The sequence below is a fragment of the Enhydra lutris genome, unplaced genomic scaffold (genome assembly GCF_002288905.1).
Source record: "Enhydra lutris kenyoni isolate GAN:26980312 unplaced genomic scaffold, ASM228890v2 scaffoldscaffold13, whole genome shotgun sequence".
In the NCBI taxonomy this organism is placed as follows: Eukaryota; Metazoa; Chordata; class Mammalia; order Carnivora; family Mustelidae; genus Enhydra; species Enhydra lutris.
This window is the reverse complement of record NW_019154097.1, coordinates 53,661,762-53,689,745: the sequence shown is the minus strand read 5'-3', so window position 1 is coordinate 53,689,745 and position 27,984 is coordinate 53,661,762. Positions and strand designations below refer to the sequence as shown.

The 27,984-nt window shown below is 41.5% G+C and overlaps 1 protein-coding gene across 1 annotated transcript in view; it reads right to left on the bottom strand.

Annotated features, from left to right (window-relative positions):
- Positions 1–1,308: 1,308 nt before the first annotated feature.
- The window catches only part of LOC111145510 (basic proline-rich protein-like), a 56,192-nt gene continuing 29,516 nt past the window's right edge, over positions 1,309–27,984 (bottom strand). The window contains exons 2-3 of the mRNA XM_022500402.1: positions 1,560–2,389; positions 1,309–1,455 (exon numbers count right to left, since the gene is read on the bottom strand). Coding sequence (XP_022356110.1) covers positions 1,309–1,455; positions 1,560–2,389 — 977 coding nt within the window. The remainder of the gene's footprint in view (positions 1,456–1,559; positions 2,390–27,984) is intronic.

The window sequence follows — 27,984 nt, the reverse complement described above, 5'->3', positions numbered from 1 at the left end:
CCCTCGCATGAACCTGGAAGACCGAGACCCGGCTCTTCTCTCCCTCGCCTGGAGCAACCAACGGACAATCACAGGGAACCTGCACCCAGTGCTTCTTGGAGATCCAGCACCAAGCCAGGCGCACGCCCTGTCCCGCTGCCATCACCACTTACATGATCTCAATCATCACATGCCCCCAGGCTCCTCCAGGCCAACTGCCAACAGCATCAGACTGTGTGTCACCTTCCAGGCCTCCTCCCACAAAAACACTGGCCTCCCAGGCTCCGCAGCTCTTAGTTCACCCCATAAACCCTGCTAATGCTTACCACATGCGGCTGAGCTTCAGAGCCCCGCCCCACGCCCCTGCTCGGGGCTCCCCTGGCCTGACGCTAGGAGACCCTTGCTTCCAAGGCGCCCTTCCCCGCTAGAAGAACTTCACCCGAGGGCACCCTTCCCGCTAGCAGACCCTGCCCCTAAGGGACCCTTCCCCTAAGACACCTTCTCCCTAAGAGATCCTTCCTCCAAGGGCCCCTTGCCCTAGGAGACGCTTCCCAGAGACCGGCTCCCCGCCTTGGCGGGAAGCGCCTGGCGCTGTGGTTCCCGCAGGCCATACATGACCTTGGACGCCTCTCCAAAGCCAGCGTCCACTGCTGGCAACAGGCGGCGGGTCTAGACCCAGTGGTGCCTTTTGTTGCTAAGAATTGGAAACCCGATCGCGCTTGTTTCTCTTTTGCAATCCCAGTAACTTGGCGCTTAACCGCTCGAACACCCACCCTGGGGCCGGAGCGGGCGGATCCCGGGGCAGGGGCGGGGAGGAGAGGGCCGGCTAGAGGAGGGCGGGCTGGAGGCTCCAGGAGGGGCGCGCCCACCTGCACCCGCCAGAGGCTCCGCCGCCTGGCCCACCTGCTCCTCTGCCGCACGTGCGCCAGCCCACCTGCGAGACCGCACGCCCCAAGTCGGGCGAGGCCCGCGCCGCCCCCGCCCCCACCCCCGCCCCCACCCCCACCCCCACCCCCACCCCCACCAATGCGGCCAGCTCAGCCCCCGCCGGAGCAGTCCGCCCAGCGCGTGCCGAGACGGCGCCGGCCTGCAGTACGCTCCGCGCGTCCCTAGGGGGCGCAGCCGGCGCGGAAAGCCGCCGAGGCGAGCCCGAGGCCGGGCGCGAAATTCCAGGCGGGCGGGCGCGGCGAGTTTGAAAACCGGCGAGGGCGTGGGGGCGGGGCGCGAGGCCCGCGAGCCGCCTCCCTGCGGCCAATCAGCGGCGGCGGCGGGCGCTGGCGGGCGGCGCGTGCGGCCGGGCTGTGAATGGGGCGCGGCGGCGGCGGAGAGCTAGCGCCGGCGCGCGGGCGGGCGCACTTTCTCCTCAGCGCCGGGCGGGGGCGGCGGCGGCGGCGGCGGCGACGTCTCCTCCTCCTCAGAGCCCGCCGGACCCTCCGGGAGACGCGGCGCGGCCAGGGCGCTCCGGCTGCGGGGGCGCTGGGGGCGGCGTGACAAGAATTTCGCCCGCTGACAACTTCTCCTCCGCCGCGTCCCTCCGCCGCCCCCCGGCCCCCGCACCTGGCCGCTCAGCCGGCGGCCACCGCCCGCCCGTCCCGCTCGCGGGGCCCGAGGCCGGGCGCGGGCGGCGGCGGCGGCGGCTCCTCCTCAGCATGGCCCGGGGCGGCGGCGGCGCGGCGGGCCGGGGCGGCCGCGGGGGTCCTCGCCCGACCCCGAGCGGCGGCAGCGGCCCCGGGGAGCCCGCGCGGCGCCCGAGAGCCCCGGCCGGGACTCGGGGGAGCGCGGCGGGCGGCCGGCGACAAAGTTGAGCGCGGGCGGGAGGCGCGGATGGTGGGCGCTCCTGGCGCTGCAGCTGCACTTGCTCCGGGCGCTGGCTCAAGGTAGGCGCGGGGCCGGGGCGAGCCTGAGCCGTCGGGGCCGCGAAGCGGGCGGCGGGGCTTGACGCAGCGGGCCGGGCGGCCGCGGGAGCGCTCGCGGGTCAGACGCGCCCTGCGGGGCTCTGTCGCCGGCGGGAGCGGAGCCGTGCGGCCCCAGCCGCCCAAGTTGGGAGCCGGCCGCTGGTCGGAGCCCGGCGCCCCCCGCGGGACCTGGGGGGCGCGTGATAGGAGCCTCGGTGCGGTCCTGCCCGGGTCGCGATCCCGCACGACCGGCTGCTCGAGCCCGGGACGGGGGAAGGGGGTGCAGACAGCCGCGAGCAAAACTTTGGGTGCGGGTGGCTTTGCCCCCTTCCTGGGCTGCCGGCGAGAGCGCAGCGGGGCGGGGCGGGGGTCTCTAACCGGGAGCCTAGCTCGCGGCGGCGGCGCCGAGGACCGCTGCACGGGGAGCTTCCTCCCCTCGGTCCGGGTCCTGTTAAAAACGCGTTGGCGCGTAGCATCCTTCTCCGCTGAAGTTGGCTGGTCTGGAAAGGGTGAAGCTGGAAGCAGATAACAAAAATGCAGGCAGGAGTAGGTGCCTCCTCCGGGGAAGGTCTTTAACTCGGGTTAGCGTACCCCTGCTGTTGCTGGCAGCTGGAGCAAAGCTGGCTTGGGTGTTCCTTAGCGGCGTGGGGTGGTGCTGGGGGATACTACTGCCCCTGGAAGGAGCCGGCGCTCTAAACTTCAATTAGCCGTGCGCGGTGTCCAGTGGCGGTGAGGGATGTGAAGGGACGTGTAACAGTTGGGATGTGTTCACGTCTGCAAGGTAGGAACTCACAACTGGCCCCGGGTAGTGCAAGCACTCACTCACGGGTCTCTTGTTCTTGCTGACCTAACGTTATCTCAACCGGGCTCCTCCCCGCCCCCTCCCCGAGGCTCTCCTAACACCTGCTTTCGGGTTTTGCAGCGTGAAAACAAATCGCCGTATTTCTGGTTAACTCCTCCATTACTAGGAAAATTTTCATTTCTCTCTATCTCTCTGTGTGTGTGTATGTGCGCGCACGCTTTTTTTTTTTTTTTTTTTTTTTTTTTTTTGCCTAATGACTGACTTCGGTAGAAAAGCGTTTATTAAGTCATTTTGTAAAATGGGATCTGTAGATTGCTAAAGAAGCCAGGTTCAGATGAAGAAATCTAAATCACTTAGGGCTGACTTAAAATGCAGATGGTGTTTATTATTTTCCTTTTTTTAATGCAGTGACTTGCACTTTGCAGTAAGCCCTGCACATTCGTACATTTGGTGATTTGTGCCCAAGTTCACATGGGGGTCGTGGTGGTGGTGGGGCAACTCCGGTGGCCTTGTTTTAAAGTATATTACAAGGATTTTAAGTTATCGGTTGCACTCTGAAGGCTGTATAATGTGTCGCATTTTTACAGCTGTAATGCTGATGAAAATATGTAATTAAAATGCACTAAGGCAACAGTTAAACTTTGTTAGGAAGGAATATTTTATTCCTTGTTGCATGTGAAAACATTGGTACCTGTTTTACATTTATATGGTTTATGAAAGTGTACAGGTCTTTTAGTGTAAAATTTCAAATGGGTTGTCACAAATTTTAAATTCATTGACAGGCTTCTGTTCTCTGTGCTCTGTGAAATGTGTAATATATCCATCATTTTTTATATCATATTGAAAATTCATATTACTGGAGAGATGTCACCATTTGACAAAAGCTCATGTATCTTGAAAATGAAAATTCTGGTGCTGCTATAGAGATTTCTGATGGGATGATGAGTTGGTCATATGCAAGGGAATATATTCTCTTGAATCTTATCAGATAAAATGTAACATTCTAAATGAAATACTTAACACCAAGCTGGAACTAGTCATAAGTACCGTTAACACCAAGCTGGAACTAGTCATAAGTACCGTATCATTGTGTCGCTAGGTGAAGCATTTCCTAATTTTTCTTTGTTTTTCTTCTAATGGTATTTCATGTGGTTAGGCTTAGTCATGATATTTTGGGAGAAAAGTGCACCATCGAGTAGTAGAAGTTACATATACTTACCTCTCCTAAGTTACCCATTTGGCCATTATGAGAAATAACAAGGTTCAGATCTTCCAAATATAACTTAAATATGCCTTGGGGTTTCTTTCTACATGGTAATGAGAATTTCTGAGTTATACTCTGCTTATTGGTGTGTGTGTATGTGTGTATGTGTGTGTCTGTCTGTCTGTGTTTGTGTCCGTAACGCTTCTAGATTCTTAAAGACTTAAGTCTTTAATTCTGAAAGGCAGGTGGCAATGCATGCTTTCTTATATTGTCCACCAAGAAGCCAGATCTGAGTTTATTTAAGTAGGCTCCACCCCCAACATGGGGCTTGAACTCGTGACCCTGACGTCAAGAGTTGCATGAACCATAGACTGAGCCAGCCAGGTGTCCCCAGACCTGAATGTTTTGAGAGATGCCTTTTGAAGTGAAGGATGGCTGGGTCATAAGTATCATATATGTTTAGTCTCTGGTGCCCTAGTTGTTGTTGTTGTTGTTTAGATTTTATTTATTTATTTCGGAGAGAGAGAGAAGATGAGAGAGCATGAGGGGGAGGTAGGGTCAGAGGAAGAAAAACGGACTCCTTGCAGAGCAGGGAGCCCAATGAGGGACTCTATCCTGGGACTCCAGGATCGTCACCTGAGCCGAAGGCAGTGGCCCAACCAACTGAGCCACCCAGGTGCACGTGTGGTGCCCTAGTTTTACTGCTAGATCTTTGACTGGCTTATTGATTCTGGTAATGTTTAGTATGGCCTCCTGTGTTCATTATAGCCTCATCAGGCTGAGAGGGGTAGAAATGTTCTTCTTAGTTATTGCTTTGGGGTTGCTCATTGTTCTCAGTTTCTCTTTTGGAGTTATTGCCAGTCACTTAGATCGATGGTTCTCGAACTTTTGTGTGTTTCAGAGTTTCCTGGGGAATTTGGTGATCCTGTAGAACACAGCTTGCTTTCCAGTTGATTTTGATACATACTAGGGTTTGAGAGCACTGAGTTAGATTGCTTTATGTCTTTCCTCATTCCAGTAGCCTGCTGCTTTCCTGGAGCCTCTCTAGCTCATGTTTCTCTACCTTGGGTACACATTGGAGTCATAGGGTTGCTTTAAACCATACTGAAGCCTGGATCTCATTTCCAGAATTTGAGGTGTGACCTGGGTGTCAGATTTTAAGAACTCCTTAGGGGATCCCAACATTCAGGCAGGTTTGAGAACCATTGTTCTAACCCTTTAAATGAGAAATTGCACATGATGCAATTTCCCCTTTAACCTTGTTGCTGGCCTTGTCATTTTGTAGCACTCCACTGCCCCCCAAATTCCAGTGACCTTTATGCACCTTGAACTTTTCACTTAAACTTGTTTCATGTCTGTGATCTCAAACTTTGAAGTTTCTCCCTGACTTACTCAGCTTTTAATCACTTATTCTGTTTATTCCCACTGTTGGGCTCCTACTTTGTGCTAGTGTGAGGGATGCATCAGAATCACCAGTGAACTTGAAAAATAGTATCATCTGGGCTCCACCTCTGATCTAGAGGGTCTCTGGAACATGAATTTGTGCATTTACAAAAGCTCCCCAGGTGATGCTTCTATGTTTGTGCTCTGGTTTTATCCTTGTTGGTCAATCCTCTAATCTCCCTCAGTTCTCTGTCATTATTAGTCTGACTTCACGTGGTCTGGATGCTTACCCGGACTCCTACCTGGATCACTTTCCTCAGGTCAGTTCCCAGCCTTGGGTAAGCTCTGCTAATTGGGCTTCTCTGCCACTGGTTTGGTGAAGAAGTCACAAAACTGTGCTAATTGGGTTTACTGCAAATCTAGCTTCCTCTTGGGGCCTTATGCTTTTATTACCCCAGAAGCATTTGGTTTTACCTTTTACTCTTGGATCCCCTTTCTTACCGCTTTGTGGTTTGAGTTTCATCTGGAACTTGAGTTCCAGACTACCTGCTCTACTGGAGAGTCTTCACAGAGAGTGCTACACTAAGTGCTCAGATACTCACTGATTACATTTTATTAGGCCACTGTATGTTTAACAGATGGCAACTGGCCACTCGGTTGGTAACTGTCTTGTAAATCCAGTAATAAGCAATTATCACCCTCTATGAAGCATTATGTATAGCCACCTGTAGCTAACCTTTATTAGGCCTTCTTATGTGCCAGACACTAAGTGCTTTATAAGTAGGCTCATTTACTCTTCACAACAACCCCTGAGAGGTAGGTAGCATTTTGTACTCATTTTACCTGTGGGGAAACTGAGGCACTGAGATGGTAACTAATTGGCTTGAGGTCCTGAGACTAGTAGTGATGGAGCCAAAATGGAAAGCAGGTGGCTTAATCCACAGTCTCTTTGTAACCAGTAGGCTGGATTGCCTTCCGTGTAGCCTAGAGCTTTCTATGCGGAGGGAGAGCAATCAGATCAGTACCCAGGGAATTGGTGGTTGGTGTTTTCTAAATACTGTATTGTTGTTACTGGACCCCAAATTTCAGGTTCTCGTATTTACTGTTGTCATTATTAAATTCCGTTGGATAATTTGGAAGAGAGAAGAGGAAATATGCATAGCCTCCTCCATATACCCATTCCTCTCCCATAATAAAATGACTATTGCCATTTTGGAGTTTTTCTTCACAAAGAATTTTTTTTCATACTATAATTTTCAAATTCCAACTGAGAATAGGTTATGGCAGTCTGTTAGCAGATATGAATGCCACAAAATTGACCACTGAGAGTGTACCAACCATTTCTTTGAGGAACAGTTGGAAAATTCTTTTATCTGCATTCAAGTACATGCATTTAAGTCCTTTAAATGCAAATAAAGAGGTGGGGTTTGTAAGGTACAGAATTTTTGTTAGTTTGCTTCAGCACGCCTTTTATCTAATATGGTTAAGTTTAGCTACATACTGGGATTATACCTAACTAGGAAGTTTCCCTTAAATGTTCCCTACCTCTTAAATATTGGGCAAAACAAAGGGGAACTCAGATAAGTTAGATGGGTAATTAAGTGGAATCTAGTAAGATGTCTTTAAATTCTACCTACCAGTTGCCTTTATATTCTACTCTAGTGCCCTTCCATGTTTTCTGTTTCAAAACATGAACTTGGGGCCATCCTCTAGGTGTCCCCTAGATCAGAGGCCAGTAATGTTAGTTGACTAAATCTACAGAATGGAACAGACCCAGAGTGAGTAGGAAAACAGAGAAACTGGTTTTGACTAGGTCACAACTTAAATTTCTGCAAGAAATAATAAAAGGTGTATTTTTTAAAGAAAATTTTTATTTTAAAGTAATTTCTGTATCCCGTGTTGGACTTGAACTTACAACCTCGAGATAAAGAGTTGCATGCTCTTCCAAATGAGCCAGCCAGGTGTCCCTAAAAGCTGTAGTTTTAAGAGTAGACCCTTGAAGTCCAAATCCATGGAAGATGAGTAAAGCTGAGGGTAAGGAATAAAAATGAGATTGAAAGGTATAATATAAGGAGGAGTTATAGTAGAATTATTTTTTAAAAAGTGAAGATGTTTCACTTTTTATTTGGTTAAATATTTTTGCTGAGTGATGATACATATCTACCTAAGGTAACTGAGCATTTTAATTTGTATATTTGTATATTTGTTATTTGTATATTTTTTACTATAATTAGGCTCCAACATACCTATGTTATTTTCTTAAATTTCCCCCATATTTGTAAATCTCTTAATAAAAAAGGCATAAACATTTGTACCCATGATCCTGACTAATATATTTTGTCAACTGGGACAGAGAATATGTTACCTCCTACCATCTTTCTGTATTAGCATATAGAAATTAGTCCTAAGTTTTTCAGTGAATCTCTGAAATGCCAAAATCTATCAGAGTTGGACAGGTACTTACCTGACACTAATTGATCCCATATCTGAGTCTGGTTCTGGAGATATATATTTTTAGTCTTAGAGATTCATTGTATTAACACTATTCTTGCTATATCCAAATATAAAAGTGAATAAACGATATTATGGGAGCACTGCTTTAGGAAGCCCTAGTTATTTATATATTTGTTATTCTAGTATTTAGGTGGTCTGGCCTCTTGACAGGCGGCTCTAAAGCCTTAGCCTGCCCCCTCCCCCCACAGTCTTTTGTGGGAATGAGAATTCTTTTGCAAAGCTTTCCTAGAAACATGGATGTGGTGAATGGAAAAGGTGATGGGCTTAGTGTCAGTAGACTTGGTTTTTATTTCACTCTAACTAACTTGCAATATGAACAAGTCTTTTAGCCTCTCTGGGTCTGTTTTCTCACCTGTGAAAGGAGGGGTTAGACTAGATCATTAAAATTGTTCTGCTCTGATTCTCTGATTTTCTGTATGTTGTCATATCCTTTCTGCCCTTTACTTGACTCTAGTGTGTGTCCTGTCTGGGGCTTCTGTAACTCCATATGTCTTAGCTCTTGGAACCTAATTCTCCTCATTTTACTTTTTCCAGGGTATTTACAATATCAAAGACAACTAAGATGCAGTACAGAATTTCTCTGCTGTCTAGCACATGATGTATTTACTCTAGCCTGAAAATGGTTCATGTTCAAAACTTTAGGTTCTGTGAAATGAATTAGTACCATAATTTATCAGTGTAAGCCCACAGTTTGGAGAAATAAATTTCCTTAAAAATATGAAATGCTTATTTATTTAAATGGCTGGAAGAAGAAAGGGCAAGAGTAATTGAAATCTACTGGAGGTAATTAATGCAGAGAGAAGTTTAAAAAGATATGAAATAGTGATGGGTGTGAGAATGTTTATATTTATAGGACTTGACCATCAGCAATTTAAAGAGATTGGTAGATGGTGTTTGTTGATGTTTCTGTGCTCAACCTAATGTTATGTTGGTTAATTGTATTCCTTAGGGACTTAGAGTAAATCAAAAGCCCCTCAAAATTAACACAAGAACTATTTTCACACTAATAGGCTTAGTGGCACTCTGTTGATATACAATGTCTAGTGAAGATAAGAGCTATCAGTTAAATAATCCAATTTCTTGACAACACAGCGTCAGTCAAGTAAATCTATTAATTTACTGATCTTTGGAGATTAGCTTGTTGAACATGGGCAAGACTATAGTTTCTGCATTGTTTCTGGCTTTGCTAGGTATCCATTTAACTGACAAGGCCAGCCTTTAGAGATATGGCTGTAGAAAATGGGCTAGACTTGTGGGCCCGTATTATTACATAGATAAAATTAACATTTGGTGCAATGTTCTGTTGCCTCTTCTCTCTTTCAGAACTCTCCTCTGTATTCTAGGCATGATTCCTTATCATGAGAGGTTTGGAAGCTGTCAGATACATAAGCCTGATTTTTACAAAGATGAATGATCTTTCCAAGAAAGAAACAATATAGGGAGGCAACCAAAGAATGGCTGTGTCTACTTAAATAGGAGCGCCAGTAGTTGCCTTTATGTATTTATGTATGTATTTGTTTATATAATGCACGGGTGGTGGGGAAGTAGAGAGAGGGGGGAGAGAGAATCTTAAACAGAGGTTCTTCATCTAGTGCAGAGCCCAGCGTGGGCTCCAACTCACAACCCTGATGTCATGACCTGAGCTGAATCAGGAGTTGGATGCTCAACCAACTGAATCACCCTGGTGCCCCAGTAGTTGCCTTTATTAAGAGTAATCAGTGGTGGGAATTTTAACAACCCAAGTAGACGACTAGTTAGGAAAAAGAATTCTGGTAAGGAGGGAGTTTTACAGCTTTTATCGCATAGGTATAACCTATCCTACTTAGGTAAGGGTGATCATCTCCAGAAGTTGTAGTTTCTGTGGGTTCTTTGGTGCGACCCTTAATTTATTTTGTGTATTTGTGGTTTATTCATGAAAAAGGGACTATTTCCAAAGTGAAGGTCGGTTCTGTTTGCCTTCTCCCTATGCGTTACATGGGGTGGAAAAAAGAATAGGAGATTTTCATTCTGTGGACCAAGCCCTTATATACAATGAGTGTCAGTGTTGATTTAATACATGAACCACCAGATGGCAACAGAAAAAGTGTTTATAGAGGATATAATCTGTAGTTTTCACAGCTAATTTTTTTTCCTTGTATGGTTACAGTACTTGTAAGTATACTTATGTAATACATAAAATATTTGGCTATGAGCAAGATGAGTTTATAGTACCTGACAATGCAAATCACAACCAGCAGATAGAATATTGGTAAAGTATTACTAGAAAAAGACAATTTCCTTATACAAACACATGTATAAACCGTTGCCAGAGAGAGTGGGTTTCCAAATATGCAACTTCATGATTTATATTATTGTACAGTTATGCTTTTACTTCTAATTTTTTTGTTCAGTAGTTAGATTTATGGCAAGCTGTGATGATTTGCAGAGCATAAAAGGAAACATGGCTCTTACCCTATAGCATTTTATGTAACACCTTTTAAAGGAGATACACGAGTTTACAAATATTGAACATATTTATGTATTATCTGGCCAAAGGTATTTTTACTTTATGTCAAATTTGTTTTATTTTTGCCTTGTAGGCATGTCCCCCATTTCTAAGTGTGTCTTCTTGGCTCTTCTAAGGTTTTTTTCTTTCTTTTTTCTTAGCTAAGACTCTTGGCTGCAAGCTAGAAACTCAGTCTGAACTACTTAAGAAAAAAAAGGATTTCATTGGAGGCATCCTGGGGTATCACAGTGTAACAAGAAGAATACCTTGAAACTTGGCAAATTTAGGATTCAGCTCTACCTTAGGAAAAACTAGAGCCAAGTGTTCAAAACCTCTCAGGTATTGTCCTCTCTGTCATCCTCTCTCAGGTTGCTTCTGTTCCTGTGTTTGGTGTCATTCTTGACTGTCACTGAACATTGGCTTTGTCTCTGTGACTCAAACGCAGCTATCATCAATCTTTACATTTCTAATGCTTCAGAACCTGAAGTAAAAGATTGACCTAAAGTTTTTGTCCGGAGTCCAAAATCTGTGAAAGGGTCAGATGTCTGTTTTAAAAGCATAATCTCAACAAGAGGAGAAAGCATTTTGGTTGCAAAACTGAGAGTAGATTGGGAAAAACCAGAATGCATGACTCTAGGTAAGTTAGGCTCTATCAGCAGTCGAGGTGAGAGAAGGTAGTAGTTTGGACTGGGCTAGGTTGGTAGTGTTGGAGATGGATAGATGTAGATGTTGTAGAGACAGATTTAGGACGCCCCTCCCTCCCCCAAAAAAGACAGGATTTGGTAAGGTAATAGTTTGGATATGGAAGGAGGATGAGAATATGTCACGCGTGATGTTCAGGTTTCTGACTTGCATGACGAGTTGGTTAGTGCAGTCATTTGCTGAGGTTGGACCGCTTCAGTTTGGGCAGTATGGTCGTGATTTTTGCGGTTTTTGATATGTTAATGTTAGGTGCTTTTGGAGCATCTAAACAGCTGTTAGGAAGTATCAGATACACATTTTTTTTTAAAGATTTTATTTGTTTATTTGACAGAGATCACAAGTAGGCAGAGAGGCAGGCAGATAGAGAGAGAGAGAGAGAAGCAGGCTCCCCGATGAGCAGAGAGCCGGATGCGGCACTCGATCCCAGGACCCTGAGATCATGACCCGAGCCGAAGGCAGAGGCTTAAACCACTGAGCCACCCAGGCGCCCCAGATACACATTTTTGAGTCAAAGGTGAGGTCTGGGCTTTTGCTGTAAATATTTGTGGAGAAGGTGTAGTCTGTCGTTTAAGAGGATGGGATTGGCCTAAAATGGACTGAGTCATTTGCTAGCTGTGCTCCCTAAGGTTGGCTTAGTGATCTTTTAGTATTTCTCATCCCTGAAGTAGGTATAGTATTTGCACCTATGTCATAGAGCCACTGTGAGGATCAGTTGGTATGGTTGCAGGTAAGGTGTTTAGCACCTTAGCAAGTACATAGCATACATCCCATCTGTGTTAGGTGGTGGTCTTATTCTTTATGCTTTTGTGGACAGGAGTGTGCCTCATTCACCTATTCTTTTCCCATAGTACCATATAGTAATGAGCCACTGTAGGGCAGAGTGGGGAGTGTGAACAGTTGACATGACTGGAGCATAGTGCTTTTAATCTGGCTGTGCCTTGATAAACTGAAGGAGGAAGAGATTGGAGTGATGGGAGTGAGGTAGATAATGATGGTGGTAATACTGGAATAAGTATTTTAACTGGGGTGATAGTAGGGTGGCAAAATTGCAATAGTCAGTATTGCTGTGGGGAGATGAGTAGGATGAGAACAAAGAAGGGACCATTGGATTTGTTGATTAGGTGGGAAAGGTTTATCTTTTTGAGTATAATTCCAAAAGAGTTCTAGGACTATAAAGCAGATTGAAGTTGGTTACGGAATGAATGAGTAGTGAGAAAATGGAGTCAACAGGTGGGGTTTTTGTTGAAATTATCAAGGAAAAAGAACTATGAAGGCATTTGAAATGTTAGTGACAAAATGATCTTAAAATGCCTTGGGAATATTTATACCAATTTGGAAACTATTCTCAAGGTTGAAAAAAAAGGTTGGCTTTTGTCATCTGGCAAAATGGTAAGTAATCATCACAGTTCCCTGAAGTGATCATTTTAGTTTCATATTTTGTGACTGCCTCAGGTTTCTAGCAACATTGCCACCAGAGCTGATATAGAGGACTTCTACCTGCTACAAACCCTTGGAAACTGTGGATGAAATATACTAAGGACAAACAAAAGCATTCCTGAGGCTGATAGACCAGGAAATCCCAGGGGCCAGAAGTGAAAGGAGAGCTCAAAGCCAGGGTATGATTGGGAGCTCAAGGTCTGTCCTGCTCTCAGATCTGGATGTAGGCTTCAAGGGCTTGATCCTGAAGGTGTCAGCAAGGAACAGGAGACATGGTCTTAGATCTCTATGAAGAAGGAAAGTGGGGTTGAGGTCTTCCTACACAAAGCTTTGAAGGGTGTCCATCTGTGAAAGGAAGACTAGAAAAACCTAGTTCAAGGAAGTGCAAAGAAACATGTGTCCTTTTTCTGAGGTTGTATATAATTAGAAATAAAAAGAATACAAGAACCATCTGAATCCCAAAGCTGTCCATCACGTTGAGGGTGGGTTAAAATTTAACATTTCTTACAGTGCAACTAACCCTCAAGCTGAGAAATTAATGTGAAACTGTATGGAATTAGTACAGAACTATGTACAGAAACTGTACAGAAATTAGTACAGAACTGTGGAAACAAATGAAGCCTTTAGAAATAAGTGTGAATCTGTCCTCGAGAGCAAATGAAAAATGTGGGACTCTCAAGGAGGAAACAGTTCATGCTGAAGATGAACTGGCAATAAGTAAGTAAGTAAGTAAATAAATACATTGCCAGCCACACAAGGAAATGAATCAGTATGAAGAAGAGTGGGCAGGAGTTTTTAGTAGGAGAATTGGTATTCCAGGAGGTACTCCTGGGACATAAGACAGAGATTCCTTGGTTAAAGTTATTAGAGATACAAAAGATAAAACTATAATGAAAGAATACCACAGATTAGAACATTTGGAAAAGGACCAAAGAGAACTTACAGAAATGAAAATTATGGTTTTTAAAAGTAAACTCAGTAGCTCTTTGAAAAAGAGCACCAGTGCATGGGGTGGAGGGAGGGGGCTCTCAGGTAGAAGGAGAGGGAGAAGCAGACTCCCTGCTGAGCTGGGAGCCAGATGTGGGGCTTGATCCCAGGACCCTGAGATTATGACCTGGTGAAAGGCAGACACTTAACCAACTGAGCCACCCAGGTGCCGCCAAATTACTGATTCTTAAGGTCTGAAGAAATTGCTTGGAATGAAGTTCTGAAGGGTGAAGAGACAGAAAATGAGTCCTTGAGACTCATTCATGACCTGTAGTATGAAAGTCTAGTACCACCTTCTGTGAGCTTCTAGGAAGAGGAAATAGTGGGGGTGGTGAAGGGCACTGTCTGAAGATATAATGGCTGAAAATTTTCCATAATAAATGCAGGGCCTAAGTTCTGAGTTCCAAGAAGTGCAGTAGACCCCAAGCAGGCTAAATAAAAATAAATTAGACACACTGTAGTTGAAATACTAGAAACAAGACAAAAGCAACCTGAGGGAAGCTGTTGTCCAAACTGGCAGGGATTTTGTTTGAGTCCAGATAAGGTAATGTTCAGGAGTAAGTGAAATAAAGCCTTTGTAGATAAAGACAAAGATCCCTCATAGACTTGCTGGGGGAACTATTAAAAGGTGTTCTTCAAGAAGAGAGAATCTGAAACCAGAGGAAGGAGTGAGATGCAAATAGCAAAGTGTGAAGTGTTTGGAAGCAGTTTCTCAAATTTACTCCACGAGAAGCCTTGTGGTTTGGGAAAAGTGAGCATTAGTTTCCACTGATGTGGGGTGGACAGATCAGCTTAAGAGAGGGACACGGAGTTCGTTCATTTAGTGCTTACTGAGGGCTTTCAGGGAGCAAGGCACTGTGTAAAGCAATAAAGGTACTGCTTTACCTTTGGTAAAACATGATCAAATGATAATAGTATCTTTTGATAAAATGATATCAATACGTCATTTGATAAAATCAAATGATAAAATATGTATCATTTATAAATGATAAAACATAGTTCCTTCTCATGGAGCTGACTGCTTATTAAGGTGGAGACGCACTGACAAAATAAAATATAGTTGATTGTGAAGAGCCCTTTCAGCTGGACAGATGATTCGGAACCTGAGAGATGAGCTTCAGCAGGATCTTAGCAGGGGTACAAGTAGCCAGGCCATGTTAGAGTCTAGGGATTCAGAAACCCGAGCGAGGAATTTAGTGTCCAGATAATGACAGAATTTTGCCAGACAGAAGGACCAACATCACGACTTTTGTGCTTAGCCAACATATTCTAAAATGGTGTTCCTTACATTCCAAATGGGGATCTTAGCTGTGAAAAAAATTGGACTTGGATCTTAGCTGGGAGCTAGATTAAATGAACAAGGATAAACTCCTTTTTTTTTTTTTTTTTTTTTTTTTTAAAGATTTTGAGAGGAGGAGAGAGAGAGCCCATGAGTGCGTGTGCACACGAGCAGGGAGAGTGAGAGAGGGAGAAGTAGGCTCCCTGCTGCTGTGGGGCTCTATCCTAGATTCCTGGTATCATGACCTGAGCTGAAGGCAGCCCTTTAACCAACCAAGCCACCCGGGTGCCCCAAGGATAAAGTACTTTTAATAACATTTGAAGAAGAGCAGACATATGGAGGAACATTGTTAAGATATAAAGAAGTTCAGTGGATCAGAATTAATTGCAGGTGAGAATGTAGACCATTTGTGATTTGTGGCAAGATGTTATTATCGGCTGGTTGTTTTAAATAAACTCCTGGACTTTGAAAATGACTTAAATCTAGTATCACAGAATATTATAGTTGGAAAGGCAGAGGTCATCTGTTTCTCTCACTACTGTTCTCTGTAGAATTAAACATGAAACCTAAGTTGTGGTGGGCTTCTGTGTTGATGGAGATGTAGTGAGTGAAAATTTATAATTTAGCATTTCATTAGCTTCAAATGCAGCTTAAGGTTTTTTTCCTTTTTTTAAACTGCAATTTCTTTGTTTCAAAAGTTGTTCTTTCTTGGGTAAATACACTGAATTTCATCATAGATGATACTGACAATAAATATGTTTGTAAAAAAAAAATAATACAAAACCAAGCCAAAACAAACAAAACCCCAGCCAAACCTCATATTCCCTGTGACTTCTCCCTAATCAGCTAGTAAGGAAACATCAGAGAACTGCTCTCTCGCTCCCCAATTTCAGGGAACAGGTTGGCTTGGTTGAAGTCCTCTGTCTATATGTGTTAGCAGCGGGTGACCCTGACCAAAATGATGAGGATCTGATTTTTCTGTCCTCTTTTCTAGTGACTGATGCAGTGTAGGAGGAAAAACTGTACTGTGTTGGTTTTAAGTATATTGTAGAAGTGGATCTAATTGACACGGGAAGATGTTCAGAATACATTAGGCAAAAATGAAAATATAGCATGCTTTGTACAGTGTAATAGCTTGTCTTTACCGAGCACTTCTCATGTGCTGGGCTCTGTGATAGTGCCTTTTTCTGCAGGACCTTCTAACCTTGTTATAGCCCTATTCTGTAGATGAAGAAACTGGTGTGCAGACAGGTTAAGGTCACTACTTAGTAAGTGGTAGAACTGAGTTTTGAATGCAGCTTTGGCTGACCGCAGAGCCCCTGCTCTTAGTCCTTGCACTGTGCTGCCCCTCTGCATGTGACCTGAACACATGTGGGAAGTTTCCCTGATACGGGGCTGTTTGTATATACATGACCAGGAAAGGGGCTGGCAGCGCACTGAGATGTGAATATTAATAGCAGCTGTCTCTTGGTTTTCTTTGTCTCTTTGTTTTCGTTTACTTTTCTCTATCTTCTGACTGTCGATAAGGGGGCTTAGATTGCTTTTGAAATAATGTAAAATCTTACAGAAAAGTATAATAGGTTTAAAAAGTAATGGGGATGTAATATTAAGGCAGAAACAGGCAATTGTTTTATAATCTGTGCAGCCAGTATGAATGGATAGACCAACCTTTCTAGAAAGTGTTTATCTCTGTGTTATGGGAAAATTTTCTGAATGTTCTGATTTTCAAAACTAAGCATTTATAACTTTTTTAAAAATTATAAAAACAATTATTTACCATAATGTGGTATTAGTGGATTTTAGGAGGACTATGGTATTAAAGTAGTTTAGTGGTTCATGCTGAGTTTCAATTAATGGGGATCTGAGATTTTGGCATGTTGAACTTAAATTACAGTTTTGGGCCCTATTTTGTTCATTTATTTGAAAACATATGCAGTATCTTAAATTACAGACTCCCTGGAAGAACAGAAACTTCTTTGAAAGATGGATGGATAAACACATTTGTACCATCGATTTCTGGTTAGTGCTGCTCAATCTTTGTTTTATGACTCTGGTGTCAAATTCTCCCAATAACAACTGCAATATCAAATCAATAAATTGAAGTTTTTATGGTATTATGCACAAAAAACTTGAAGCATCTAATTATAAATGAAAATTAGAAGCAATTTTAAATTGAAATATTTTACATAAATTAAGAACTTAATAAGTTCATATTAGATACACAGTAAATGGTAAATGAGAGTGTTAGGTGTGAGTGTGGTAGTGTGGCAGGCAACATTTAGGGTGACACCTGGCTTACAAAAATGTACCATTTTCTGGGAATGGTCCTGGTCCGCAGCGGGGGCCTCTGTTGGCCATTTCTCTGTTGTGTCATCTCTCGAATTGTTTTCATGATGCTCTGTGAATGCCTGCAGCCTCAGAGCTGCTCTGGTTCTTGTCTGTCCTGAAGTGTGGACATTCTGCTTTTCCTCATGTTTCTCAGTATATCCTCCTTTTTTGCTTAAGCTACTCAGAGTTGCTTTTCTTTGAGCAAATGGTATTCAAACCTTTTAAAGGATGGGGCAGGGGTGCTTAATAATAAGCATTGCCAATAAGTTTGAATCACATAAGTATAAGATTATAGCAGTCCTAAAAGTAAATACTTGAAGGCAAGCAAAGGAATGTACATTGATTCTGAATTAGGCATATTTCTAACTGAATTTCAACCAATTCCAGTCTTTATGTGTTTTTGTTTTTTTTTTTTAAGATTTTATTTATTTATTTGACAGACAGAGATCACAAGTAGGCAGAGAGGCAGGCAGAGAGAGAGGAAGGGAAGCAGGCTCCCTGCTGAGCAGAGAGCCCGATGCGGGCCTCGATCCCAGGACCCTGGGATCATGACCTGAGCTGAAGGCAGCGGCTTAACCCACTGAGCCACCCAGGCGCCCCTGTCTTCATGTGTTTTGACTTTGTTTTCATCTTTCTTATTTTCAGACTAATTAGGAAGTGGAAATTCTTTTTCCTAACTTTGCCTTAGATGCTTCTGTGCTTCATTTTCTTCCACATTTCTGCAGCTCTGCTTGATTCTGTAGCTGTGTTCCCTGGACCTGCCAGGAGTGGGCTTGCCTCAGCTCATTCCTGTCTGTCTACTGAGGATTTTCGAGCAGCCTGTTTCTTCCGTGTCTCACCATGGTTTCCTACCCGCAGTCTCTCCTCCCATGTTCACAGGAGTTCTTCTTTCTGTGTGTGCCAGCACATTCGGTCCATGTTTAGGATGTGAGCAGTGGTAATAGGTACTCTTCATAGGTGAAAGCATGCATGACTAAAATAGGAGTGCCTTTGTTGTCTGTAAGTCTTTTAATTTTATTCAGCCTTGGAAGGCAGGGAGAGGTGTAAGGTATCTTCCATTATAGGATTTTAGCTTTTACAGTTATTTATTATGTAGTGCTTATTTCTTGTGAAAAATTACATGAGTGGGTTAAAAAGTTACACCATGCCAAAGTATATGTACTGAGAAGGCTCTTTTCTGATCCTCAGCCTCCTGCTCCCCTCTGCTTGAGGCCATCAATGTTCCCAGTTTGAATATTCTTTCAATGATATTTTTTGTATGTGCGACCATGTGTATCTTTTCTCCCAGCCCTTGACTTGATGCAAAAGGGAGCATAACTATATTACTTTGGAGACCAGCCTCAGCTCACTTGTCTTTTTTCACTTAACATTGTATCTTAGGGATACAATTTCATATTAGCACATGTAGCTATCTCATTTTTAAATACATAGAGAACGTGCTTTTAAGCTGTTGGCTATGGTGTATTGGCATTTTAACATGATAGTGTCATGAGTTTAAGAGCTGGGTTAAAATCCTGGCTCTGCCATTTATGAGCTGTGTGACCTTGCACAAGTTACATAACCTGTCTGTGTTTCATTTGCTCCTTTATAAAGTGAAAAGTTAGTATCTCTTCACAAGGTTTTTGTAAGGATTAGAAGAGATAACGTGTGTAAAGCATTTAGCACAGTGTCTTGCTTAACAAATCATAGCTATTATTGTGCTCATTAAATTATCAGCTGAGATGAACCCCTAATGTGTTTTTCCTTCCTCAACTAAAATAAAATATACAGAAGGCATTACAAATTTCTTGACATTTTAACTTACCTTGTTGTCCGTCCTTTTCTTCCAATCCATTGTATTCTTTCCCTCTTCCCTCTCCAACCTTTCCTCAACAAATAATGTTGTGTATTTCTTTTACTTTTTGCGGTATCTTAGTTTGTTGATGACTTTACTGACCTATCATATCATCTCTGTCATTGCATTAGGTACCATCAGTTGTGGTTTATTATAAAACCTCACAGAGAAGGAATATTTCTGTTGGTGATACTCCAGAGTGAATTTAATGTCAGTAATCGAAATGTTTCAAGTCACTAGGCAGAACGATTCTTTTTGTGACTGGGATTTCAGCTGGGATAGAACTGAGATTTGGATACAGATGGCAACCGGCAGAGAGTAATAAATGGAGGGCTGAGAGGCCACAGAAGCGCTTCAATGGTGTGGGCCTGTCTGGGGTTGGACCTAGGAGGCCAGTCCTGAGTGGGGGGAGAGTGTGCATGGGGAGGGTGGGAATACAGCAACCCCATTGTTCACTAAAAACTGTCAGGATAATGATAAGTCAGAGGCAGTGGGGCCTCATGGGGAATGCTATGCAGGGTGTAGTGTGTACAAAATAGAAAAATACGGTTTCTTTAAACTAGATGAGCTGCCTTACTGAGCTATTTTAAAGTTCCGCTCCAGGGTACAAGAAGTCAAACTCAGAATCCCCCCACCCTTTTCACAGGGGATGCATGCATCTCACTTGACAGGGGTCTGTCAAGCGGTCATGCTTGGAGGAGTCAGGATTGCTCACCTAGAAATATGCGTAGGGCCCTTCTAAGGGAGTTGAGTGTCTGTAAGAGCATCTTGGGGTTTAGATCTAGTGAGCTGAAGGTATTCACATCAGTGTGATTCCATCTATACCCACCAGCTGGTGTGATCTAAGCAGGCCAGCTTATATTTTAGAACTTTCTTTTGTGCCCTCTTCAAGAGTGGTTTTTGGCTTCTTGGCCCTGATACATTTTCACTATGTGGATGATGCGTATCTGTACTGTTTGATATTCTTAATGTTCTTGTTCCTTTTGAGTGTCTGCCATTGTATGCCACAGTGATGAGCAAGGATTGGTTATATTCCCAGGTAATGGCCGGCATGTCCCTAGTCTGCCTGTTGCCAACTCAGATCTCCTTTTTGCTGTAGAACTGTAATCATTGAAGGAAATACATAGAAATGCAGCACTAAAATACATTTGAAATATTCTGTTCAAGAATTTCACTTTTTTGGGTACTGTTTCTTTATATTAAAAGTCTGATTTTCTCTTCCATTCACCTAAATCTAACATATTCTTAATGATCATTTCTTCCCCCACTTACTTTTGTGAAAATTTGAACATTTAAAAAGATGATGGTTTGACTGGGTACCAAAGGCTTTCTGAGAAAGGGAGAAAATGAATTTCTCTTTGCTTCGTAGAATTGCCCAGAAGTGGTGGGAGGATTATGGTGTGGCAGAATCATAATTCTTCAGCCCTTTTGAAACAGTTCTTCCAGACTCCTTTCTCCTTTCCCCATTCTGTTCTGATGAGTGGGGTTTAAGACTCCAGGTGATTCTGCTTTGCACACAAGTTCCCCCCTCTTCCTCCCTAGCCCCCTTACATGTGTGTACACACCCAAAGAGCGAGACATTCTAGACACCTGATTCTAATTTCCAGATGTTTGCCCTCCTTTGCGGTTTTAACCTTCTTCTGTTTCCCACCCCCCCATCCCTTGTTACTATTTTACACATAATACCTTGAAGTCTAGAGAAAGCTACACGTAAACTAAAAATGTTTTTATATTATATAGAATAAGAACTCCTGTTCCTGTAAATCACTGCATAGAGTTCAGAATTGTATATTTCAGAGTCACAGTTCTTCCTTTAAAAAAGTAGTTTTGCTTAACATTGGTTGACTTTTCCCTTGGTTGGTATATGAAAACCCTGAAGATAGAGGACACATTTTGACCCATTTTTGTTCTTTACAAGTAAGTCGTCAGAAATCAGATCTGTGGTGCCAGTTCAGTCTTTGTAGATTTTAGTCAAATATCTTGTATATCTTGAGCATTGCTCTATTTAAATAGTAATTGTTACAGCCATCTCAGAATAAGTCCAATTTGAGGTACGGAATTTGTTCAGTTTCTCATCTGTGTTAAGGAAGGAAGTAGGACCTTTTGTATATCTTTTGCTGCTTATAAAATAAGACCAAACTGTGTATATAATATTAAACTTGACAAAAATTGTTTGAAGTGATTTTGCTAGATCTCAGGAATCCGAGAAATGAGTATGTTTGTACTATCAGGACGGTGTGGCTTAAAAATATCAGCTAAGGCTAAGCAGTCTTTAAACCTGTACTTGATTAAAAATTGAATGTAGCCTGTAGACTCTGACAGAGGATCATGAAATTCTTGAAGTACTGTATTTTTCTTCTGAAATTTAACCTTTGCTAATGTGATACAGAATTGAGTGATATCTTGCCATTTAAAAACTTTATATTTTAGGGCATGTCAACTGAAGGCTCTTGAAATGAAAACCTAGTGTATTTAAGTCTGTTTATAGTATGTGAAAAGAAAATCTTTTTTGAAACTTATTCTTTAAAAAAATCCAGAATGATGTTACTATGGATTAGTTTGAGGTTTTTTTTTTTCTTCTTTTTTTTTTTTTTTTAAGAAGCCTCAAAATCAAAGTAAAGAGGAATTACAAAGTCATTGATTTTCCTGGATCACTTAATGGGAGTTTATTTCAGAGTACGCAAGGTTTCTTGGAGTGCAGTAATGATGAGGGACTCCTGGTTGGCCAGGCCTTTGGGCAGTGAGCTTTAGCCTGTCCTGCCACCTCTGGGTCTGGGGGTTCAGCCAAGGAGTGTGATTGAGGTGTGTCTATCAGAACCTGCAAGAAGAACTCAAGGCATTTACATGATTGATACTGAATAGTATAATGGTCAATTCACATGAAAAACAAGCCATGGCTTTTCTTTTTTTTTCAGCGTTATTGAGAAGTAATTGACATCACTGTGTAAATTAAGGATGTGTAGCATGATGGTTTGATTGACATATATGTGCAATGACTGTTCCAGTAGGTTCAGCCAACATCCATCATCTCATAGAGATATGATACAAAGAAAGAAGAAACAAAATTTTTTCTTCTTGAAAAATATAAGCTCTTAGGATTTGCTCTTAATGATTGTCCTGTATCACAGAGCAGTGTTAACTACAGTCATCACATTATATGTTACATCTCAGGTACCTGTTCATCTTTTTCTTTCTTTTTGAAGATTTTATTTATTTATTTGACAGAGAGATCACAAGTAGGCAGGGAGGCAGGCAGAGACGGGGGTGGGAAGCAGGCTCTCCCCAGAGCAGAGAGCCCAATGCGGGGCTCAATCCCAGGACCCTGAGATCATGACCTGAGCCGAAGGCAGAGGCTTTAACCCACTGAGCCACCCAGGCACCCCTATCTTTTTTAATGATATATAATTAGAAACTGCACATTACAGAGAATCATCACAAGAGTCCATTTTCCGTCCATCACTATACAGTTGACCTCCTTCACCATTTCACCCAACCTCCTTCCCCTCTAGTAACCACTTGTCTGTTCTTTGTATATATGATTTTATTTTGTTTGTGCGTTTTTTTAAGATTCCACATATGACTAAAATCATATGGTATTTGTCTTTCTCTGACTTATTTTGCTTAGCATCATCCCTTCAAGTTCATCTGTGTTGTTGTAGATGGCAATATTTCATTCTTCTATGGCTGTAGTCAGTGGACACTTAAGTTGTTTCCATATTCTGGGTGTTGTAAATAATGATGCAATAAACATAGGGGTCCCTGTGTGTTTTTGAAGTAGCATTTTTGTATTGGAAGTAAATGCTCAGAATTGGAATAGCTGGGTCATGATCCATTCTTGAGGACTTTCTATAATGTTTTCCATAGTGGCTGTGCCAATTCTCAATCCCACCAACAATGTGTTAGGGTCTCCTTTTCTCTACATCCTCTCCAACACTTGTTATTTCTTGTCTTTTTGATGATAGCCAGTCTCACAGATCAAGTTGATATCTCACTGTGAATTTTATTTGCATTTCCCCAGTAATTAGTGATGTTGAACATCTTTTCATGTGCCTGTTGGCCATCTTGGTGTTCTTTGGAAAAATGTTGATTCAGGTCCTTGGCCCATCTTTTAATTGTAGCTTTTGTTGTTGTTGAATTGTAGGAGTTCTTTATATTTTTTGAATATTATCCTCTTATCAGTGATATGGTATGCAAATATCTCCTCTCAGTAGATTACATTTTTGTTATGATGATAGTTTTCTTTGCTGCACAGAAGCTTTTTAGGTTAATGTAGTTCTACTTATTTTTGTGTTTCCCTTTGTAGTCATATCCACAAAGATGTCAGTTAGAATGATGTTAAGAAGATTACTGCCTGTGTTTTCTTCTGGGTGTTTTGCAGTTTCAGGTCTTACATCCATTTTGAGTTAATATGTACATGGTACAAGATAGTGGTCCTGTTTCATTTTTTACATGTGGCTGTCCAATTTTCCCAGCACTATTTATTGAAGGAATCTGTCTTTTCTCTATTGTATGTTCTTGGTTCCTTTGTGGTAAATTAATTGTCCATATATGTATGGATTTATTTCTGGACTCTCAATTCTGTTACATTGATCTGTGTGTGTGCTTCCTCCCCCCACCTCCCTGCAATACCATACTTTTGAAATTACTATAGCTTTGTAATATGGTTTGAAATCAGGGAGCACAGTACTTCTTCAGCTTTGTTTTTCTTTCTCAAGATTGCTTTGGCTGTTCAGGATCTTTTGTGGTTTTGTACAAATTTTAGAGTTACTTGTCCTGGTTGTAGGAGGTGTGCCATTGGAATTTTGATAGGGATTGTATTGAATCTGTAGATTGCTTTGGTAGTACGGACATTTTAACAATATTCTTTCAAACCATGATCATGGTATATCTTTCCATTTATTTTTGTCTTGTTCAATTTCTGTCAGTGTCTTAAAGTTTTTAGTGTACAGGTCTTTCACCCTCTTGGTTATATTTGTTTGTTGGTGTTTTGTTCTTTTTGATGCAGTTGTAAATGGGATTGTTTTCTCGATTTGTTTTTCTGATGCTTTTGTTACTAGTGTATAGAAACACTGCAGATTTCTGTATATTGGTTTTGTTTCCTGCAAATTTACTGAATTCATTTGTTCTAACAGGTTTTGTGTGTGTGTGTGTGTGTGTGTGTGTGTGTGTGTGTGTGGTTTCTTTAAGGTTTTCTATATGTAGTATTATGTCAGTTGCAAATAATGACAGTATTACTTCTTCCTTTTCAATTTGAATACCTTTTATTTCTTTTTCTAGCCTAATTGTTGAGGCTAGGTCTTCCAGTACTGTGTTGAATAAAACTGCCAACAGTCCTGTTCTTGTTCTTACAGGAAAAGCTGTTAGCTTTTAACTACTGAGGCTGATGTGAGCTGTAGGATTGTCCTGTATGGCCTTTATTATGTTGAAGTACATGCCCTCTGTACCCAGTTTGTTAGAGTTTTTATCCTAAGTGGATGTTGCATTTTGTGTGGTGCTTTTTTTCTTCTTCTGCGTCTATTGAGATGATCATGTGATTTACCTTTCATTTTGTTATTGTATCCTGTTGATTGACTTGTGGTTGTTGAACCATCCTTGCATCCCTTAAATCTCACTGGATTGTGGTGTATGATCCTGTTAATGTATTAATGTTTGGTTTGTATATGTTCATGGGAGACTCTTACAATTGTATTTCTATGGTATCATTTGTAATGTCTTCTTTTTCACTTATAGTTTTGTTCATTTGGGTCCTCTCTTTTCTTGGTTAGTTTAGCTAAGGGTTTGTCAATTTTGTTATCTTTTTCAAGGAACCAGTAATTTGGTTAATTTTTTTCCTCCTTTATTTCTGCTATAATCTTTATTTCCTTTCTTCCAACTTTGGGCTTAATTTGTTCTTTTGTTTTTCAGGCATACAGTTAGGTTGTTTTTTTGAGGTATTTCTTTTTAATGTAGTCACTTAATTGCTCTGAATTTCCCCCTTAGAACAGCTTTTGTTACATCCTGTATGCTCTGGTATGTTTCCTTTTTGATTTGTTTCAAACTTTATTTCCCTTTTTAATTTTTCCTTTGATCCACTGGTTGTTTGGAGAGTATTGTTTAATTTCTATGTGTTCTTAAATTTACAGTTTTTCTCTTGTTAATGATTTTTAGTTTCATGCCATTGTGGTCAGAGTAGATACTTGGTGTGTTTTAAGTGTTCTTGAATTTGCTGGGAGCTGCATTGTGGCCTAACATATAGTCTATCCTAGAAAATGTGTTTCATGTGTGCTTGAGAAGAATGTGTATTCTGCTTCTGTTGGATAGAATATTCTGTAAATGTCTGTTACGTCTATTTGGTCTGTGGTGTTCAAATCGTCTGTCCCCTCATTGATTCCCTAGATGATATATCCATTGTTGAGACTGGGGTATTAAAACCCTCAACTATTATTGTGTTACTATTTATTCTTTTAGCTCTGTTAGGTTTTGCTTTATATATTTAGGTGCTCTGATGTTGGGCACATAAATACTTAAAATTAATATGTCTTGATAGATCCTTTTATCATTATGCATTCACCTTCTTTTTTTTTTTTTTTTTTTTACCGGTTTTAAAGTGTATTTTGTCTGATATAAATATGTCTACTTTCTTGCTTTTATTGGATTACTATTTGCTTGAATCGAGTTCTTCCATTCCTTCACTCTGTGTGTGTCTTTAAGGCTTGAGTGAGTCTCTTGTAGCCAGCACATCATTGGCTCTTAATTCATTTAGCCATTCTGTGTCATTTGCTTGGAGAATTTAATTGTTGTTTAGAGTAATTATTGATAGGTAATGACTTACTATTGCTATTTTATTCATTGTTTTCTGGTAGTTTTGTAGATCCATTGTTCCTTGTTTCTTCAACTGCTTTTTTATGTTTTGATTTCTTCTGATATCATTATGCTTTGACTTATTATATTCTGTTGTATAATTGCTATAGATTTTTCTCTTGTGGTTACCGTGAGGTTTACATAAAATATCCTCTAATTATAACCTCTTTCAAGCTGATGACAACTTCAGTAATATTTCAAAACTATACTTTTACTTCTCCCTTTCATATTTTAGGTTATTACTGTTAGATCTTACATATTTTTATCCTGTGTAACTATTAACACATCGCTGTAATTATGGTAAGTTTTGCTACATTCATTTTAATTTTTAAATTAGAGTAAGTGAATTATGCACAATCATTGCCAAATTGCACATTCTAACTTTGACTATATATTTATCATTACCAGTGAGTTTTACACTTCTTTTTTTTTTTTTTATGTTCTTATGATGTTGATTAGCATCCTTTTTCTTCCACTCAACTCCTTTTAGCATTTCTTATAAGAGAGATCTAGTGGCAGTGAACTCCCTTAGTTTGTATTTGTTTGGGAAAGTCTTTATCCCTCCTTTTTTGAAGGACAGTTTTCCCAGGTATAATACACTTGGTTCACAGTTACTTTCTTTCATATTTTGAATATGTCATCCTATTTTCTCTTGGCCTAATATTTCTTTCTTTCTTTCTTTCTTTCTTTTTTTGTTTGCAAGAACATTATTATTATTTTTTTTAATTTCTTTTCAGCATAACAGAATATTTCTGTTGAGAAATCTGCCAAATGATTTATGGGGGTAGGGGACCTTTTGTATCTAACTTCTTTATTTATGCTACTTTTAAAATTCTTTAATTTGACTTTTAAAAATTATATGTCTATGTAGCTTTTTTTGGGCTCAACCTATTTGGGTTCATTTGGACCTCATGGATCTGGGTGTCTTTTTCTCACTAGGTTCAGGAAGTTTTCAGCCACTATCACTTTAAAAATACTGTCTATGCCTTTCTTTTTTTCTTTTGGAATTTCCATAATGTGAATATTGTTTCTTTTCATTGTGTCTCATTCTTTTCATTCTTTTTCATTTTAAGTCTCAGGGTTTCTTCACTCTTTTTCATTCTTTTTGCCTTTTTTTCTTCTCTACGTAGGTAATTTCTAATGTTCTAGCTTCCAGGTCACTGATTTTTTTCTTCAGTATGTTTAATCTGCTTTTGAAACCCTCTGTTGAATTACTCATTTGTACTATATTTTTTCACCTCTAGGTTTACTCTTCCATGTTTTTATTTTTTGATGGTGCCTATTGCTTTATTCTTATTTTGTTCGTTTTCCTGATTTCCTCTAGTTGTTTCTGTGTTCCTTTAGTTCATTAAACTTTTTTTAAAAAGGATTTTATTTATTCTTTTGTCAGAGAGCAAGAGAGCACAAGCATGTGGAGTGGTAGGCACAGGGAGAAGCAGGCTCCCCACTGAGCAAGGAACCCGATGTGGGACTCAACCCCAGGACCCTGGGATCATGATGTGAGCTGAAGGCAGATGCTTAACCAACTGAGCCTTCTAGGTGTCTCTTCATTAAACTTTTTCTGATAGTTCATAGGTTTCCATTTTTTTAAATGTTACTAGAGCTTATGTTATTGGAGCTTGTTGTGTTATATTTACTTAGTACTTCATGATCCTTGATTCCTTATGTTGGTATCTGCTCATTTGAGTAATCAGTTTGCTTTTCCAGTCTTTACAGGTTTGCTTAGGCAGAGACTGAACTTCATCAGTCAGCTCAGTTTGGGTTTCTGCACCTCTTGGTAATGTCCTTTTGCAGGTGAGGTCTGCTATTGTCTATTTTTGAGTGAGGCGACTTGAGGTCGGAGATAGGTTTTGTACCCTTTTCTGAGAACAGCTTGATAGGACTGCTGGCTTGAACACTACTAAAGTGATACTTGAAGATGGGTCCTGTGGCTGCCTGGATTCTCTGGTCAGGCATACTGAGAAGGTTAAGGATGATACTATATTCACTCATAGATTGGGCTATGGGAAGCAGGACAGGACCCAGGGCATATATGACTTGTTGCTTGGAGGCCTGAATCAGGCCAGAGTGTGCACTAAATTCCCTGGACATGTGAGGCCATCAGAGGGGGGAAAGCCACAGGCAGTGCTCTTTGTTCAAGTGCCACTATAAGCAGGGCTGTTGGATGGGCTGTGTAGTTTTCCATGCACCCTGGTTATGTTTGCTGGTGGGCAGGCTGGAGCCTATATTCAAAAATGACTGAGGTTATGAATTAGTTTCCCTGTCTGGGCACAGTAGGAGAAGCAGCTCTGAAACCAGCAAATCTCTTTGCTGTC